Raw genomic sequence first — 18,244 nt, 5'->3', positions numbered from 1 at the left:
TTTATACATAGACTAACCCTAATTTTCCGCAAATTCTGGGAACCAAAAAACGCTTTTGAAAAGTTTCATTTTTTCTTTTGAAAAAACGGTTGGTCAAAATTTTCTGTAGTAGAATAAATTTAAGAAACCCTATCCAACACCATGGTTCAATGTATGTATACTACATACATACATACATGTGTATGTACGTAGTTTACTTTGATCAATACATACATATATGAGGCGCTATATTTGAAAGTGGCACAAGTCCACTTTTCTTCATTTTGAGAAATATTTCGCAAGACATTAAATATAATGTTTTGCCTTTAACAATATTTAAAAATAATGGTGCCCTATAATACGTTTATTTTTCTATTCCGAGATAATGGACATATCGAATAAAAAAAAGTATCGAATAACAAATAGTGTTTTTGGGACTGAAAATTGGACTTCTGCCACTTTCAAATGTAAAGGCTCGAACGTACATATCTTTCAATTTTAAATGATTATAATTTTATAATTTCAGCATCGTTCGAAGATTACTCCACTTGCCCCAAGCTCAGCCTCGTCAATGGCGTCGTCAGACATGGCAATCGCAAATACAACAAATTGGCTCGTTTAACGTGCAAAAAAGGATTCACGCTGATTGGCGAGAAGTTTGCAATGTGCAAAAATGGAGTTTGGAACCCTAGTTCGGCCTACTGCTCTAGTAATCTTTTTTTTTTAATTAAACATGTATATCATGTGAATTACGTTTTAACTTTACGATTGTTTGTTTTGGCAGAGCCCGGATGCGTGTTGTTTCCAAATCTTGAGAACGGTATGCAGTTTTATATGAACTACAATGCCGTCGTCATGTTCTTCTGTAATCCAGGATATGATTTGATAGGATCGATGAAAACTTACTGTAATGGAACTAGCTGGAACACTACCCAACCAACATGTACATGTACGTATGTACCTACATGTGTACATAGCTATTTCTACTTTGTGATTTAAAGATCTTCCAACACTGTATTCCTATTGCATACTCTGTGGCAGATATATGTATACATATTTCGGTAGACTTGTCTTCGTATGTTCTCTGAGAGCTACGATATTTTTTCGTAAATAGAGACTCTACGAAAGACAAATCTTTCGTCTTTGTTCTGATTATCTTTTGCCTATTGAAAAAATGCTTAAACATATTCTGATATGCTAAGCGGATGGTGTCGAACTGGCGTAATAGGCGTTTATATTATGTCACGTTACGCGTACGTACATACATACTTTGCTTTACCGAAACTATCTAATTTATACTTAAAAATACTCTGGCGAGTGCAATTTTGGAATAATATTTTACGCCCAAGCAATTAATATTGCTGGTAGACAAGTATAGAAACCAATTGCTGGTCTCTGAAAATCTGCTATGTCAAATAAATTTGTATAGACTTCTTTGCCGAAGAATTGCCTAATAATCTTGTTTCTTTTGTATTCCATAGCCACTAAACGTGATGCGATATCGCTGACTTGTGATTTTGAAAATCCTGATCTTTGTGGATGGGCTCAAGATCCTAAACACGATTTTGACTGGATAAGAAAAAATTTGAAAACTCCAAGTGGTCATATCGGCACTGGTCCTTCTTATGACCACACTCTCGGCGAAGGGAAATTAGGTGTGTATTTACCGTTTAAATTTGAGGTTGATTTAAAGTGGTACAAACAGGGCTCAAATTGAACGTGAGCGCGTGAATATACATACATACATACATATACATATTTTATTTTATTAGTTACATATTTATTTTTATTTGCCACCAATGCGCCGTCCTAGCCAGAATCATTTTACATTTAATACAAATATTATACAAAGTAAAAACATATCAATTAACACCCACAAAGATATTTATGGTCAAATTTATGAATATGCATCATTTTTAAGCAATTCAGTGATATTCAGTAAATACATATCAATTTTGGTCAAATTTGTAAATTTGCAGCATTTTATACAATTCAGTGAAATTCAAGATTTGTGAGAAAATGGGTAAGGTTGCCAATTTTTTGGAACCGTTTCAATGACAATTAGATATATTGGCAAACTCTGGTAGTTTTCTGTACGGCAATTTTCCTGTGCGATGAGTTTTCGTGCGACAGGAGAACCGCACGAGCGATTTTCGTAGCGGTGGCTATGCAGTTAGCGATTCACATTTGGGATATAATCACCGAAACGTTTTGAAAATCGAGCGCTCCCATTCGTGAAAATTTTCATTTTGAGCCCTGGGTACAAATCAATTTTTGACTTGTTGATTGATTGCTTGTCAAACGAGTGGATTACTCTCAGTTTGATTACCCAATATACGAAATGTCATATTGAAGAGTTGATCGCACAATATGTATATTGTTTTGTTAAGCATTTTAATATGGATGCTGTCCACTATTTTCAGGTTATTACATGTACATAGAAAGTTCCGTGAAAAATGAGAACGACACTGCACGTCTTCTATCTCCAATATTTCCATCAAACTTAACCCGAAATGGATGTTTTGTGTTTTATTATCATATGTATGGCAGAACGACTGGTGCCTTGAAAGTATACGTACATCCCGAAAACTTAGATTTTAACGCTATAATGAATGATTCTTTACAAAAGCAAAAATATACCATGTTTGAGAAAAGAGGCAATCAAGGCAACATGTGGTACAGAGGATTTTTCGATTTGGACGAAATGAATACTAATTTCCAAGTATAATATTCAAAACTCAATTTAAATATTATTTTTAAATATATGTGTATGCTAATTTGTAAACTGTTTTACAGATCATAATCGAAGGTATTCGAGGTCCGGGATATGTGAGCGATATAGCTATTGATGATGTGAAAATTCTGCAATCGGAACAGTGTGTTGAAATAAGAGCGGAACAACAGACAGCAGTAGTACCTTTGACTGTACCTTTAACCGGTAAGCAAGAAAGCTCCTGTCTTTCTGGTGACTCAAACCGTTGTATTTATGTTAAAAGGTTGAACTAAGAACTATTCTCTTTTATACATTTTATTAGATTCATGTTTGAATCGATGTGGAGTTGCTACAAACGATACTGACGATAAAGACAATGGAGTTTGTCAATGTACTGTGGGATGCATAATACTTAACACTTGTTGCGTGGACTACAAAGCTTTATGCTTATTCAGTAAGTAATATAAAACATCTTTATTGGAGACAACATAAACGCAATAATGAGTTGTGTGAAATTTGTTTTTGTTTTTATTAATAACACAGACGATTGGAGCACTAACTCTTACGACAGCACTGACACAATGGAAGAAGCTTCAAGTCTACCACCGATATTGCCAACGCCGCTGAAAAAAACAGCAACTGAAGTTCCAACAGTAGACGACATCACCACGGAATTAGCTACAGTAAAAGATACTATAATCCAGAACAATGTCAGTACCCAAAAAATGATTTTGACTCTGTTGACGAAGCCAACCACTATGATGCAAAAGAAAATTATATCGACAACGACGGCGATCCCAACTACAACGACTCGAATCGTTAAAAATCTCCCTGTTGTCACAAAACCTGTAATAATAACAAAAACTGTAGCAGTTACAAAATCGGCTACTGTCAAAAATCTGCCAAAAACAACAGTCCCTATTAAATTGTATCCAATTTTAAACAATCAATCAACCAAAACTGCTCCAAGGGTGGCCGTGCCCATTTACTTCACCAATGATACCATGTACGATGTGGTTAGATTAAACGTAACTAAAACGAGCGATGAATTAGCTACTTCGCAGAATAAAACGGCAATACAAACCACAACCACTAATGCGGCGAATAGTTTTTCGAAACATTATGGTCACTATGGAAGAGACGATAACGGAAAAATTCAAAATGACGTCGAAATCATTACAACAACAAAAAGCGTCATTTCAACTAAAATGCTCCAGAAGATTACATATCATCAAGGTATCTATCAGATCCCTTAGTATTTTAAATTCTAACACAGATTTCTATTTTGGATTGAATATATACATGTTTCAGATGCTCATGTAGGAGATAAAGAAGAGGGTGCATCGCAAGCTTTATCAGTAACAACGATTATTTTAATTCTTCTGCTGATAGTTTTCGTAATTAGTGCTGGTACGATTATAAAATTAGGAGTCGCCGGAAATTATTATGCGAGGGTTTCGAACGGATTCGTTTCGTTGAGACAGAGGTGGACTAGGACGAACAGTTTGAGCTCTAGCCAACCAGATATGAGGTTTTTGGTGCAGGACGAAGAATTGGAAAACTACATCGATTGATTGTCGATGTTTCCATGAGCTATTTTATAATATAAGACTGTTTTATAAACATGACCAAAATGTATGATATGACCTTAGACGTAACATTAAAGTAATAATAAATGAATCTGAAATTAAATGTTTTTAATAAAATATTGCTTATTTGTATATCAATTTCATGGTTCCCGGAAAGATGCACGAAATTGCACTGAATAGTAGCACAGTTTCGACAAGTCATTATTTTCAAAGGCGCTCAAAAAGAACTTACGCAATATAATTCGGTTATTTTATTTTAAAGTTATTTTATTTTAAATTAAATTTTCGATAACGTGATTCACTATAGTTTTATTTTTCAAATTTATAAATTATTTTCAAGATTATAAAAGAAATTCGATGAGTCAACTCAGGCTCAGTGAATTAGCAATATAATAGATGAAACAATGAATAAACTTCCAAAATGTCTTTGTAAGATGTAATTGCAAAATTTGTGACGTTGAAGGCGAGCAAATAGAACATTTAAATTATGTGAGTTAATTATCAAATCAATTTAAAAATAAAAAAAAACTAAAGGGAGGCCTTTTGCTAACATTTGCATGCGGGTCCATTTTTCTAGTTACGCCACTGACCCTCGGATAACATACAAATACCCCTTGACAGTTTTTTGTGGAATTCTATTGAGCATCTCCTTGAGCGTCTTTGAAAGTTTGGATGTCTCGAGAGTGTAGCACTATCTCGAGTGCATTTTTCCGGTCACCCAATTTCATAATTGGTATCTGGCCCTTAGACAATGCAAGCAAGCAACGAATCCTTTTAATATTGAATTAGTATTGCTTTAGTGAATTTGTCTCACTCATTCGTATTATGTGTAAAGTAATTGAGATTTAACATGATAGACAAACCCCACTGGCATTTCAAATAATAGTCCTTGTCGACGAGGTCTGCACACATACATATTATAACATGCTTCTATTACTGGCTCATCGGTAGTGAGTCAAATATTGATTATTTATTTATTATCTATTATATATTAACGCCAACCATAGGTGCCACTACAGGTTACCCAAGGCGACACCTATGATCAAACTTATGTACATAAGTACCAAATATCATCATTACACATAATGATTTTACACAAAATATGAGTTGAAAACACTGTGCGACATCCCCTGCCACTCAAATCTTCAACTGCGGAAGCCACCATAGCAGCTAGGCCATATGTATGTAGATGTTCCTCCTCCCAATTCATCGAGCAAAACTAAAGAGTTGATTGCAGTGCGCCTAAATATTGCTGCTGCTTCACTCAAACTATACATATGTATATCAGCCAAATTGATAAGACTGTAAACTATTTAACTCTAGGTAAAATACAAATCATCACATTTGAAATCTCATATTTTGCAGGACAGGTTTGAATGGGTTTTTAATAAAAATTCAAAATGTTGAAAACATTAAAAAAAATTTATAATATAAAGCATAACATTTTATTCTTTGGCTGCTACTTGTCTACATTTTTCTGTGGCAGCTTCCACGGCACCTACGACAGCACCCCGGAATGCTAAAACACACATAATATTGAATAAATCATAATAAAAAAGCACTTGTATATGCAGCAATTGTTCACTTTACTAACCACACTTCTCCAAGTGATGCAGTGCAGCTGCTGTAGAACCACCTGGACTTGTTACGTTGTCTCTCAGTTGTGCGGGGTGAACTTTTTGGTCTATCACCATCTTTCCGGCTCCAGCTACGGTCTGTGCGGCCAGTCTTTGAGCAAGGTCCCTGGGAAGACCCATCTTCACGCCACCATCAGCCATGGCTTCAATTAACATGTAAGCCTAGAAAATTAAACACGACAAAGCTCATACACAATCCTAAAAAATATATAAAAAAATTAGTACATGTGAAATGGTAGTGTTACATATGCTGGTCCTGAGCCGCTGAGGGCCGTTACTGCGTCCAACATGGATTCTGGAGCTTGGTCACAAGTTCCAACCGCTGAGAAGAGGTCTTGAACCAATTTCAAATCCTGAGGATTGGCTTTGGTACCGGGTGATAGTACGGCTGCTCCTGTGCGTACCATCACACCTGTGTTGGGCATGACTCGTACGACTCTGCATCCTGGCAGTTTCTATACAAAAGATGGATCACTAGATTAGCTAAGTAATTTAGATTCCGTTATAACAAATACTGAAATAATAAAAAGTCTAGTACGACGAATTATTTTTAGTCCCAAACAAAATTATTTCATACTTTCCCGTTCTTTATTTTAGTTTAACAAATATTCAGCATAAAAATGAAGTCTTTCAAGGTCAATATAACGAGATTTTACTATATTGTGATATTCTATTGTTTAATTTATATTAATTAAATTTCATACTTATAAATTGTGCAGAAAAGATTGATGAAGTTTTGGGATGGTTAATATTTGTATGGATTGGTTCTATTAGGTAGAATTAAGTCTAAATATAAAATAATTGAATTATAAAATATTAATATAAAACAATATTTGACAGAATGTTCCATATATATATTTTTTTTCATATTATATTTAAATGAATAAAACAGATCCAGCCACGTCAGTAATATATTGACAATATTTCTAACTAGTGTTGTACCCGATGAAATATCATCGCATAGGTGTTGGCATATTAAGTTATTAAACAAAAAAAAATTAAAATAAATGTGTCGACGGTCATGTGTTTGATCCCCACGCGGTTGAATTTTTTTCGAATACCTTTTAAATATATTTAATTTAATATTTATATTTAATTGTTTAATATTAAAAAAATGGTAAAAACTACCTACATATAAACAATATAAAACACCGATAGAAAACATAATTAAATTCAAAAAATTAATTAATTCGTATATTCGTTTTAGCAGTGGTTTAGCTGTGACGTACAAACATATGTATTTCGAATCGAAACGACTATTAAATTACGGCGAGCGTTATCTCAGACAGACTGACAGACATAATAGCGATATTATATACATACAAATGGTCATTGCTAACAAAAGTATCGTCTAAAAGCGAGCCATCGAAGAGAGAGACGGAAATTCAGAAGAGAGACAAAAGAGTGAGAAAAAAAACTGAGAATAACTGAGCAAACAAAAGCAAACAGCTGACAAACTCTGCAGCGCAGAGTTTTTGTATCAACATTTTTAGAGGCTGAGAGCGATTCTATGCATATATGATGATATACGTTATACATACATATGTTAGTAAGTTTGATTTTAAATCACAATAAAAAAAATTATTAAGTTAACTACGGTGGTCAAAATGCATAGTAAGTTTGTGGACTAAATATTCTTTGCAGAAAACTATATTAAAACCCAATTTAGTCAAAAAAAAACTTGTTAAGTTGCAATGATGAAAATATTACTCTGGTGGATTAGATATGTTTTGAAGAACTACGAGTACGTTCATTTATGCTTATATTATATTATACTTTACCTCCTCCAATGATCTGAGAGTCACACCCATGGCTATAGAGATGAATAGCTTCTCCTTTATATTATTAACGCAGTACACTTCCTTCAGCACAGTAGGAACTATGTGCGGTTTCACCGATATAACAACAACGTTAGATTTATCAACAACGGGAATATTTTCGAAAATAGCCTCAGCACCCAATGCCTAAAACCAAATATCAAGTCAAATTTCTTCCTCAGATTACGGATATAAATAAATAAGCAGTCACATTCAGAAGACCTTAAAGTCAGTCGCGCTCTTCAAATCAGAAGGATGAACACTTGCTATGATATTTTCAGCCTTAGCTAAACCTGGAAAGAATATTTATTTTTAAAAATTGTATTAGAAGTTCATCATATGATAATATTTGATATCTGCTTGTTTTGTTTGACTGATAAGATATCAATTTTATATGTAGTATTCTTTTAATTGGAATTTTAGTTTATTGACCGATTTTACTAAAGAAAAAACTATTCAATTACTCACCAGCAGCCATGAAACCTTTAGCTAGAGCGTTCGCCATACATCCACCACCAAGAAATCCTATTTTCAGCATTTTTCTCTAAACAACAATACCTAAAATAATCATATTTAAATCATTTAAGTACCTTGCTCATGATCCGATGGTAAAATAGACCTAAAATCCATCAAGATTGTAAAAACATATACAAAACAAACTCTAAAATATTACAAAACATTTGAAACAGTTCATATTATCACCAGTCATGTTGACTAAAACGTAATCTTGTAACCTAAAGGTCAATATAAAATTTTACAATCGATTGAAGTACACAAATAAATACCATAAGATAACTTTACCAATATTGTGAAATATATACATTTAGCCAACGAATGAATAGTTTTAAAATATTCACACTCTGTTTACATAATGTTATTTAATTACAATACTTCTACAGGCATTATCTTCGATAAATACAATCTAACTTTGAAGTTTAGCACTCTTCAAATTCAAAACGACGCTCTCGACGTTCAATATCTTACCCGTGTTTCTGAAGTATGAAGAATTTCAACGAGCAGAAATCACCCTATTGTAAACAACAACAAGAATATTTATTCTACGTGCGAATATTTATTCGCAATGAACTAGTTGTTCGAAGATGTGCGTATCTTCACAACTGATAGTACTTGTACGCTTCAACCCGTCTACGCAGACTAACGCTTGGATACTGCCGATCGACAAACATCCATGATTGATAATATTTCATAAACACACGTTACACAATTACAATAGACGATTATTTTTCCTGAATATGTGTAACGTTCGTACATTTACAATACTTTCTATAAATTTATCTATTGTTTATTCTTATTGTAATATTTACATTTTTACCATAAATATAAACAGTAGTGTGGCAGTCCTTTTGAATCACTAGTATATGATTATTTGTTGAATTTCTAATAAGAATTATGTTTGTGAAAGGGGCAGTTACCTTTTTATCAAATATAGTATAATATATTTCATATGCAACAAAAGTACTGTAACACATTCGTTCAATTTAATTTCATATTTACCTGTAAATCTTATAGCACTTTTATAGAACATCTGCCATGAACTACTGAAGAATATTTTTATAAAACGTAGCATAAGCAGGGCTGCCGACAGGAATCCCGGACCCTGGAAAAATAATTCTGAGGCCCTATGACAAACTAAAAAAATTATCTTTCTATCAGAACTATTAGAAAAATACCTATATGTTGGTTCTTATTTTTCAAAATAATTGAATAAGAAATTGTGATAAAACAGGTACAATTTTATGGATGACCGTGAAAAAGTCGAAAATATTCGTTTATTTTACATATTAAAAACGGTTAGTATATATATCAGTGGCGTACAGTAAAAGTCTCTCTCCCCCCGTTGTACATCCTCATTTAATTTGCGCGAGCAGGATACAACAGGAAGAAGAGGAACAGGCTTTTCCTCCCATATCCTGCGCGCGCACATTAAACAAGGCTGTATAACAAAAAGAGAGATAATTTCACCGCATGCCACTGATATATATACGTAGTACCGTTTACCATGCACCCTTTTTTTTTGATCTTTCGACTTAAGAGGGCTTTACACCCGAAACCTTAATTTTGTTACCGTTCCTTTCTTCAATATATATATTGAGTGTATGTAATTATTGAGTGAATGCGACAATATATATCAATATATATATTGAGTGAATGCGACAGTTGCGCTTCGACCAGATAAAACGTATTTTAAATTGACAAAATCGAGGTTTCGTATTCTCCTATTTTCTCCTCCGAAACTGGACCAATTTTTAAAAAAAATTCATCATCGGTATGAGAAAGATACTTTCTGTGCATATATCGGCGTATTTTATTTAAAATCGACCGTTAAATAAGCACGCTGGACTCGTTTCGTGGGTGTAAAAAAGAGGCGATTTTATAGATGTTTGGCGGCTCCTAGTTCCTATAAAAAATAATTAATCAAAAAAATAAAACGATAGATGCACCCCAATGGTGGATATCCATAGCATATTAAAAAATAATTTCTCTAGTGCCATAATTGAGGAAGGGAGAAGTATAGTACGTTTGTATGGACAAGGCGCTGCTGTCCAGCCCTCTTAAGATCTTTGCCTTCCGATATTTGCTTTTTCGACCTTTTCACTTTCGGTCCCGTGAGGTAGACCCCAATTTTAAGTGGTCACAAAGAATGCATGGATCATTAAATAGCATTAAATTAAAATGTATATGTATGTTTATGTAGAATCATATAAAATATCAATATCAGTCAGTCGAACGCCCCGACACGAGGCCCTTCGAGTAGTCCGGGCCCTGGAACTTTAACCCAACTTTCCCCCCTTCTCGTCAGCCGCGAGCATGAGTAATCTCAAAGCAAGTTTTATATAATGGGTAATTCATCATCTCAGTGATTATTGTGTTTATACATATATTGTAATTCTTATTATATGTGAATATAATGTTAATTTAATTATTACTATACTAATTAGGGCCGCCAAGAGAAAATCCAGGCTCTGGTGTAGTATCGTAACCACAGACTCGCTCCGTTTTTATATCATTACACATAAATACATATGTAAGATAAATTATTTTATGTTTTCAATTGGTGCAAGTTTTTTTTTTCCTGGTTTATTAATTTTTAGTTTTGGCATAAAAATTAACCATAATTAAAGTTTTACATAATGTGACCTAGACTCTGGTTATTAGCACTGGTTGATACCCCCCGATGCTTAGTACGGATTTTTTGGTCCACTAAAAATGGTCCATACATGTATTTTTAATTTCAAAAAATTAGATATTTGCATTTTATTTTTTATTTTGAAGCTCTTTTCTAAAAATATTTCATTTTTTTTTTTACAGGAATGTTCAATCGTGGTTTGTTTGTTTTTATGTTATCCGATTATCTAAAAGACACATCATCGAACTGTTGACGTGAGTGTACTCCTTTTGAATTACTATTTTATTTAAATGCTAACGCTGAAACCTTTTATATAAATAACAGACCATTAAATAATTTACTAAAAATATACTGACCAATGAATACAGACTATTTAACTTATTAACTCACATACAGAAACTGATGAATATAGAACATTTATAATACCAACTGACCATTTTGACATATTATTGACAGCTTATTTAATTTACTGACCAAAAAGGGGAATTAAGAAATGACCATTTAAATATAGGTCTTAAATCAATCAATTATAATTTAATCTTGTTGACTGAAAATGGTCAAACGAACTGAAAAATTCTAATTCTCTTTATTATGCTACATATTTAATGAAATTTTTGTAAATTTAATTACTTATGTTCTTCACTGTCATTGTTCATATGCATGTATAAATGATAGAAAAAATACATGATCAGTATGCATCACTCCGACTATCCATTTTTACACAAATTGTTTAATAAAATTTTATTCCATGAATCTGCAACCTACATTCTTGCTGTCCGAAGGATTTTAAATATAGAAATAATGATAATTTTGTACAAGGCTGTGGATTTGGAGCTAGAAATGTTTTAATGATTTGTCATTCTAAACGTATGAGAGTCATCACGATATGAGAATGTGCTAAAATAGAACAGAAAAAAAACATTAGCACAATATTATTCAATTTTATTGTTGTATACATACATAGCAAAATCGATTTATACACATAATAGTAGCCAATTCGATCAAAATTCCACTGGATATAAATGGGATATAGTGAGACATTTGAGATTGATAATTTACATAAATATTAAGTATATAAATGCTGAAATCTTATCATAGGATTATAAAACTATATGTACTTTAAATTGTCACAAGTTTTTAAAAATGAGTTCAATACTTTTCCGTTATCATTTCATATGTCGAGTTTTCTGACGACCTTTTGAATTGCTTTGTCATCGGACTTGTCAAACGTCGACACTTTTTGGCTGGCCTTTTCCTTGGCCTTTTCGTAGAGCGGCATCAGTTTACCTTCCTTTGCGAGAATTTTCAAAAGTTCAACAATGAACGCTAGATAATTATGTTTCCGTCGAGCAATCTCGGCCTGATTCTGTCTGTCTTTACTAACTTCGGCATCTATTAACACTTGCAAACGCGTTATTTCATCCTTTTGTTCGTCGGTCTCCATTCCACTCTCTTCCATCTGCTTAACGATATCGGCCATTTGGCGCTCGTATATCATTTTACGATCGGAGACTAGAGCCATTAGACTGAAGTGAATCTCACCCTCGCTATACTTTTCAATTCTATTCTTAATTACCTCCCTGAATACATCGATCCAGGTTTTCTCGGATGGGATTGCACCGAGATCTATGGGACCTGCCTTGAGGCCGTCCAATTCGTAGAGTCGGCCGTCTATTGGTATGTAGCCGACAAAGTGAAACGCTTCGTCGTCTTTAGCTGTAGCCTTGGAATCGCACTCGAAGAGAGTCTGACGGGCGAAAGAGTTGTGAACGGTGCGGATCAGAGGTGAGTTGGTGAGCGTCAGTCCTTTCATCTGAGGATCGAACGTCGAACAGAAATCTTTGAGGTCTGTGAGTGGTGCTCCGAGCTGAAGATCGGGATGTTCGCAGTTCATCAGCAGGTTGACCACGGCCTGGGTAGCGCACGCATTGTCGGTTACCTATGGATACAAAAATATTTATCAAATATAATTAAATTCACTCAAAATTATTAACATCAATAGGTACTTGTATAGTAGTGAGGCTTGTGCTTCACGATCAAAAACCAATTATTACGCTTTACTGCGACAACACCTTTTGACTATATGTCACAAGCCACATTACCACAAGTACCGTGAAAAATTGCAATCGATTGTATTTAGTCAATAGTTAGACAACCTATAAAATACATGACAATTTCAACAGTTTTATTATTTCATATATCATACCACAAGATGTCCATATCATTCAGGTATAAACACAGATTACCAAAATACAATTTGCATTTACTTTTAAGTCTTTAGTTAAAATAGTATATATGTATATATAAATTGTATTATAAACATTTATAAGAATTGTAAATGGGTTGTTGTGCTTTTATTCCTGTTATTCTTATATTACTGGCTGTCGTCAAAGTCGTTTCTGATTGGTTAGATTGGTCAAAGACGTTTGTGATTGGTCGCTCGTTAAATGATATTATTTTTTTTTCGATTCAAATATATATAAATTTAATAGAAAAATAAATGAAGATTTTTTAACGGTTTTCATTTCATTATACAGTACCATTAGTACTGCATTAACTAACACTAAAATAAGACAATACTATAAATACTAACAAGAAATCTAATATATACATGTGTAACTTCGAAAGAGACTTTGTAAGTATGTTTGTTTGGTTCGTAAAATCCGTGACATTCAATTTAATAAAAAAACAAATGAATATTCAAATAAATTAAATAAAATGTTTACTCTTAGATTGGCCATGTTTAAGCGGTTTATATTACAAATACTGAGTGAAGCCGGGTAAAAACACTAGTATCTTATATTTAAAACAAAAAACATTAATTGGGTGTAATTCGTTTTTGATAGGCTGTCGTCAAATTCGTTTCTGATTGGCTGACGTTAAATATTCAAATTAATTGGATTCAAATAAATTTAATAAAAAAACAAATGAAGGTTCACAGTTGGATCAGCCATTTAATCGTTTGCCCGCGGCCGTCTTCTATGGAAACTTTGGGCGACAAGTCTGTAGCGTGGCTGTCTTCCATAGAATTTCTGAACTTTGCACGGGATTTTGAGGCTTATATGCGCCTATTTCAACTGTTTTAAGGTTCAAAATTGGTTACATGTATTACTGAGTTGAATGCCATCTATTCAATTTGCTTAAAATGAATATATAACAGTCAAAAATTAGTTTTTTGTGGAACCATACTGAAACTTCATTTACGTGACGTCACGTCTTCATACAATTATGAAGAATGAATATTTGACAGTTAATAATCCAAAACTACGAGATATATTATGTATTTTATTGTTTAAAATAATACTTTAAGTGTTAATTAACATATTTGGTTACTTGAGTAAATATTAAAATCTGTATTTATGGTCGAAAACTCGATTGCCCAATTCGCGAAAAAGGTGCTATATTTATTGCCGCGTGCAAAGGGTTAAAATCAGTTTATATTAAAAATAACGAGCCAAGTCAGTGGAACCACTAGTAATGCATAAAATAAAAAATAATCATATTATTATTTGCTTATTTGTAAATTTAAAAATCAAATCGAAATTAAAATAACTTGCAATTGAAAAAATAAATCAAACATATTTTTGACATATGTATACCAATTGTACAAAAACTATGATACAAATATAAAAATATACACATACATTCATAATGGGTCTCCGTGACGAGCCAGAATGTTAAATTACAGAAAACACAAATATCGGAAGGCAAAGATCGAAAATCGAAAGATCCTAAATCTGCGCGCGCACATTAAGAGGGCTGGACAGCAGCACCTTGTCCATACAAACGTACTATACTTCTCCCTTCCTCAATTATGGCACTAGAGAAATTATTTTTTAATATGCTAAGGATATCCACCATTGGGGTGCATCTATCGTTTTATTTTTTTGATTAATTATTTTTTATAGGACATAGGAGCCTCCAAACATCTATAAAATCGCCTCTTTTTTACACCCAAGAAACGGGTCCAGCGTGCTTATTTAACGGTCGATTTAAAAAAAAATACGCCGATAGATGCACAGAAAGTATCTTTCTCATACCGATGATGATTTTTTTTTTAAAAATTGGTCCAGTTTTGGAGGTGAAAATAGGAGAATACGAAACCTCGATTTTGTCTATTTAAAATACGTCTTATCTGGTCGAAACGCAACTGTCGCATTCACTCAATATATATATCGAAGAAAGGAACAGTAACAAAATTTAGGTTTCGGGTGTACAGCCCTCTTAATACGGAAGGAAAAGCCTGTTCCTCTTGTTCCTGTTGTACCCTGCTCGCGCAAATTAAGTGAGTATGTACCGTTTACCCCTTTTTTTTTGATCTTTCGACTTAAGATCTTTCGATTTTCGATCTTTGCCTTCCGACATTTGTGTTTTCTGTAATTTAACATTCTGGCTCGTCACGGCGACCGATTCATAATATACGTATTTATATAAATATACATATTGTGGTATATTTTGAATTTTGAAATTTGATATATGGTACATTTGTTCTTCTTCGTGGTGTAATATATTGTTGCAGAGGTAAGTAATATAATGACTTGTCTGGCGAAGAAGATCTTTTCGAGCCTGGAGTCTTGGACGACGGAGCCGACGGTGGTGTCCTGCTCGGCGCCCCACCGGAACAGGAAGATGAGGCCGTGGATGGGCTGAAGGTGTTCGAACGCGTCCGCCGACAGACTCCACAACTCCTCGACTTCGAGGCCGCGCACTCCGAACTGCCGGATCAGCTCCGTGAACACGGCCGGGTCGCTCTCGATCAGGCTCCACTGCCCGGCGCTGCCGCCCGACATCTTCAAACTCGACAGCTTCGCACCGACCACTGACAGCCGACACCCGGCACCGACACCGCACCGCACCACACTACACCGACACCGACACCGCACCGGCACTCGACTCTCGTCTGGTGCACTCGGCGCGATCAAACTGCGGCCATGGCCGACCGCTCTTTTCCCGCTCGTCACGATTGTCCAACCGTCCGACGAAACGCTTTGTTTCTAATTTACGCTTCGACTAATTGCATAAATACTTTATAAATTTATTTTGGAATTTTTTACTTCTTAAAAATCACTTTTACGCTTTGATTTTGCCGACTGTATATATTATTGCACAAAGGTCATTGGGCGCAATCCGACCCGGTCGCGGACATGAATGAAAATGATATAAAATGAAAGAGTATAATTTCACTTAACATTATATATGGTTATTTTATTTAGAATCCATGGGAGAACAAAGTTTGAACCAAAGATATATTTATTCAAAAAATCGAATACTACTGTAGGCATATAGTACAACTGAAATGATCTCATCAGGTCACTGCTACACATATCTAGGAAAGTCATTAACGCATGGCACACGCTCGCCTCGTCAAAAGGTCGACACGTGTTTCTATACACGTGTCTGGGAAACAAAGGAAGAACACACTGAACCAGTGGCGGCTCGTGATAATTTTTAGTGGCGGGGCTGCACTGAAAAGATGTCTAAAAAATGTCACCATAATTATTCTATCATGTCATAACAGGACAAAATAAGCACAATTTTTGGCGTACGACCACTTACATGTGGATTTAAGTATTATTGAAAAAAAACTAGCAAAATTCACCACCCATTAAAGGGGTGCGTCCAAACGCGATGAAGATTTCGAAAAATACGCTGGTACTCCAGTAAGATTGCTAAAAAAAATTCGTTCTTGCTGGTTTCGCGACGCGGATTAAAAAAAAACCCAAAACCTTTCAAAAACTTAACCCCCTAATTCGTAACGAAAAACATTAACCTGTTGACAATGCATCGATACATCGGTTGTTTCATCTGCCATAACAGCTAGATAAGTTGCTTTTTTTTATTTCAGCACTTATTTGTTCCCTACACACGTTCAAAATACAATCTAAAAGTTCATTTTGAATAGTTTTTGATGTCCCTTTAAAAACCGAAGAAGTTTGAAAATGTTTTTTAAAGAATCGTCGAAATTTTGTGAATATTCTAGAAGCCCCCGAAAAACTCCTGGATTTTTTGAATTATCTGTTTCATCGTGTCCCCTCATTGGCATTTCAAATTTACCGCAAAATTTAACACAATCAATAATTTTAAATAAAACATCCCGATTTTTTTTTACGTTTTCGTTATGCTTATCTATTTCCCGCCGACAAGCGTCCCAAAATCGTGAGATTACACACATTTTTTAAGTGTTCGACACTTCCCTCGTGTTTTTAAATTTATCGTTTAAATGTTTTAAGTCAATAACTCCTGTTTTCGTCCAAGATGCTTCGCCTAGCGACTCGCCTCCAAACAAAAGACACGGATAACAAAATAACGCGTTTTTTTCTGTACATCTCGTTAACCAATTGTATTTTTTATAAATGTCTGGATTAAATTTTCGCGAGTAACTAAAAGATCTACTAGTTGCAGGCTGTGAAATAATTAAATTGGGCGTGAGGCAGCCTAATGCTTTTATAGCGAAGTTCTAGTCGCGAAAAGTGCAAATTTTGTAAATATTTTACTGAATTCTTTTGTTCTTCCATTTTTAAAAGAAAAAAAATCTTAATATATTTAAATAAAAATTACGAGAAAAATTTAAACAGATTTGAAAAAAGTTTGCTGTTATCAAAATGAAAACGACTCACCGAAGATTTGATGAGGGCTCGTACGCAACCAATTAAGAGTAACGAAAACGAATAAAGCTGTGATCGTGCGATTCAACTAATCAAATGTAAGATCAAGCGCGCGAAATCTTAAACAAACTGACAGATGAATGTCGTTTAACAGGCGAAGGCTGCCGACTGTCCAGCCCAAAACGGAAGAGTGAGTGAAAGAGAAAGAGCTATCTGCAGTTGCAAATAGCTCTTTCTCTTTCTCGTTCCGAAACTCCGGGCTGGGCGGCGTTCAGCTCGGCGCTGTAACACTTTACAGCCAGTACAGCAACATTTTAATTCATCTGTCACCATACAAGTTAGTGGGGTCTTTGAAACGGTCAACATTACTTAAAATATCACCCTTTTGGATATGGGTGATATTGTAAGTAATATTAACTCTGTCGAAGGCCCCAATAGTTCGTCCATCCAACTAATAAAAAATATCATTAATAAATAAAATATTAAATGTATTATTAAACATATATTTTAGAATTTTATAGGAGGGGCTGCAGCCCGGCAGCCCATTAGGACGAGCCGCCACTGGCAGCCATACTCAGATTTTTTTTCTTCCGGGTTTGTTTTGGTTTCTTCTCCACGGGTAGCTACCCTTCGACGCTTACAAACTAGTTGAGTAAGTAAAGGGTTTTGGCGAGTTGATGTACGTCCCGCGTGATCAAATCGGTTCGGTGATTACTGATCACAAATTACTCGTCACAAAGTCACTAAAATCTCTAT

The 18,244-nt window shown here is 34.4% G+C and overlaps 3 protein-coding genes across 15 annotated transcripts in view; 1 reads left to right on the top strand and 2 right to left on the bottom strand.

Moving 5' to 3' along the window:
• Positions 1 to 4,575, top strand: part of LOC143912816 (uncharacterized) — a 46,971-nt gene extending 42,396 nt beyond the window's left edge. For 7 of the 12 annotated variants that reach the window (XM_077432234.1, XM_077432233.1, XM_077432227.1 and 4 more), the window contains 8 exons: positions 506 to 688; positions 764 to 928; positions 1,461 to 1,634; positions 2,403 to 2,701; positions 2,776 to 2,917; positions 3,015 to 3,146; positions 3,236 to 3,928; positions 4,004 to 4,575. In XM_077432234.1, coding sequence (XP_077288360.1) covers positions 643 to 688; positions 764 to 928; positions 1,461 to 1,634; positions 2,403 to 2,701; positions 2,776 to 2,917; positions 3,015 to 3,146; positions 3,236 to 3,928; positions 4,004 to 4,266 — 1,914 coding nt within the window. In that variant the 5' untranslated portion in view covers positions 506 to 642 and the 3' untranslated portion in view covers positions 4,267 to 4,575. The remainder of the gene's footprint in view (positions 1 to 505; positions 689 to 763; positions 929 to 1,460; positions 1,635 to 2,402; positions 2,702 to 2,775; positions 2,918 to 3,014; positions 3,147 to 3,235; positions 3,929 to 4,003) is intronic. The other 5 variants (XM_077432236.1, XM_077432231.1, XM_077432235.1 and 2 more) reach the window with 1 other exon arrangement.
• Positions 4,576 to 5,620: 1,045 nt separating this feature from the next.
• P5cr-2 (Pyrroline-5-carboxylate reductase-like 2) lies at positions 5,621 to 8,962 on the bottom strand. Of its 2 annotated transcripts, XM_077433867.1 has the most exons (7): positions 8,720 to 8,962; positions 8,204 to 8,293; positions 7,958 to 8,028; positions 7,700 to 7,882; positions 6,164 to 6,373; positions 5,876 to 6,080; positions 5,621 to 5,800 (listed from the first exon to the last, which is right to left on the bottom strand). In XM_077433867.1, the coding sequence occupies exons 2-7, from the start codon at positions 8,271 to 8,273 to the stop codon at positions 5,727 to 5,729; spliced, it is 813 nt and encodes a 270-aa protein (XP_077289993.1). In that variant the 5' UTR covers positions 8,274 to 8,293; positions 8,720 to 8,962; the 3' UTR covers positions 5,621 to 5,726. The 2 variants fall into 2 exon arrangements, with proteins under 2 accessions (XP_077289993.1, XP_077289994.1); XM_077433868.1 differs by lacking the exon at positions 8,720 to 8,962 and having other exon boundaries at positions 5,643 to 5,800; positions 8,204 to 8,313.
• A 2,063-nt stretch (positions 8,963 to 11,025) lies between these two features.
• Positions 11,026 to 16,310, bottom strand: Uch-L5 (ubiquitin carboxy-terminal hydrolase L5). Its single transcript, XM_077433866.1, has 2 exons — positions 15,422 to 16,310; positions 11,026 to 12,822 (listed from the first exon to the last, which is right to left on the bottom strand). Exons 1-2 carry the CDS (start codon positions 15,671 to 15,673, stop codon positions 12,055 to 12,057), a joined length of 1,020 nt encoding a protein of 339 aa, XP_077289992.1. The 5' UTR covers positions 15,674 to 16,310; the 3' UTR covers positions 11,026 to 12,054.
• Between the last annotated feature and the right edge of the window lie 1,934 nt (positions 16,311 to 18,244).

The sequence above is a fragment of the Arctopsyche grandis genome, chromosome 6 (genome assembly GCF_051622035.1).
Source record: "Arctopsyche grandis isolate Sample6627 chromosome 6, ASM5162203v2, whole genome shotgun sequence".
In the NCBI taxonomy this organism is placed as follows: domain Eukaryota; kingdom Metazoa; phylum Arthropoda; class Insecta; order Trichoptera; family Hydropsychidae; genus Arctopsyche; species Arctopsyche grandis.
Note: the sequence above shows the minus strand (reverse complement) of the source record. Positions and strands in the feature narration are given on the sequence as shown.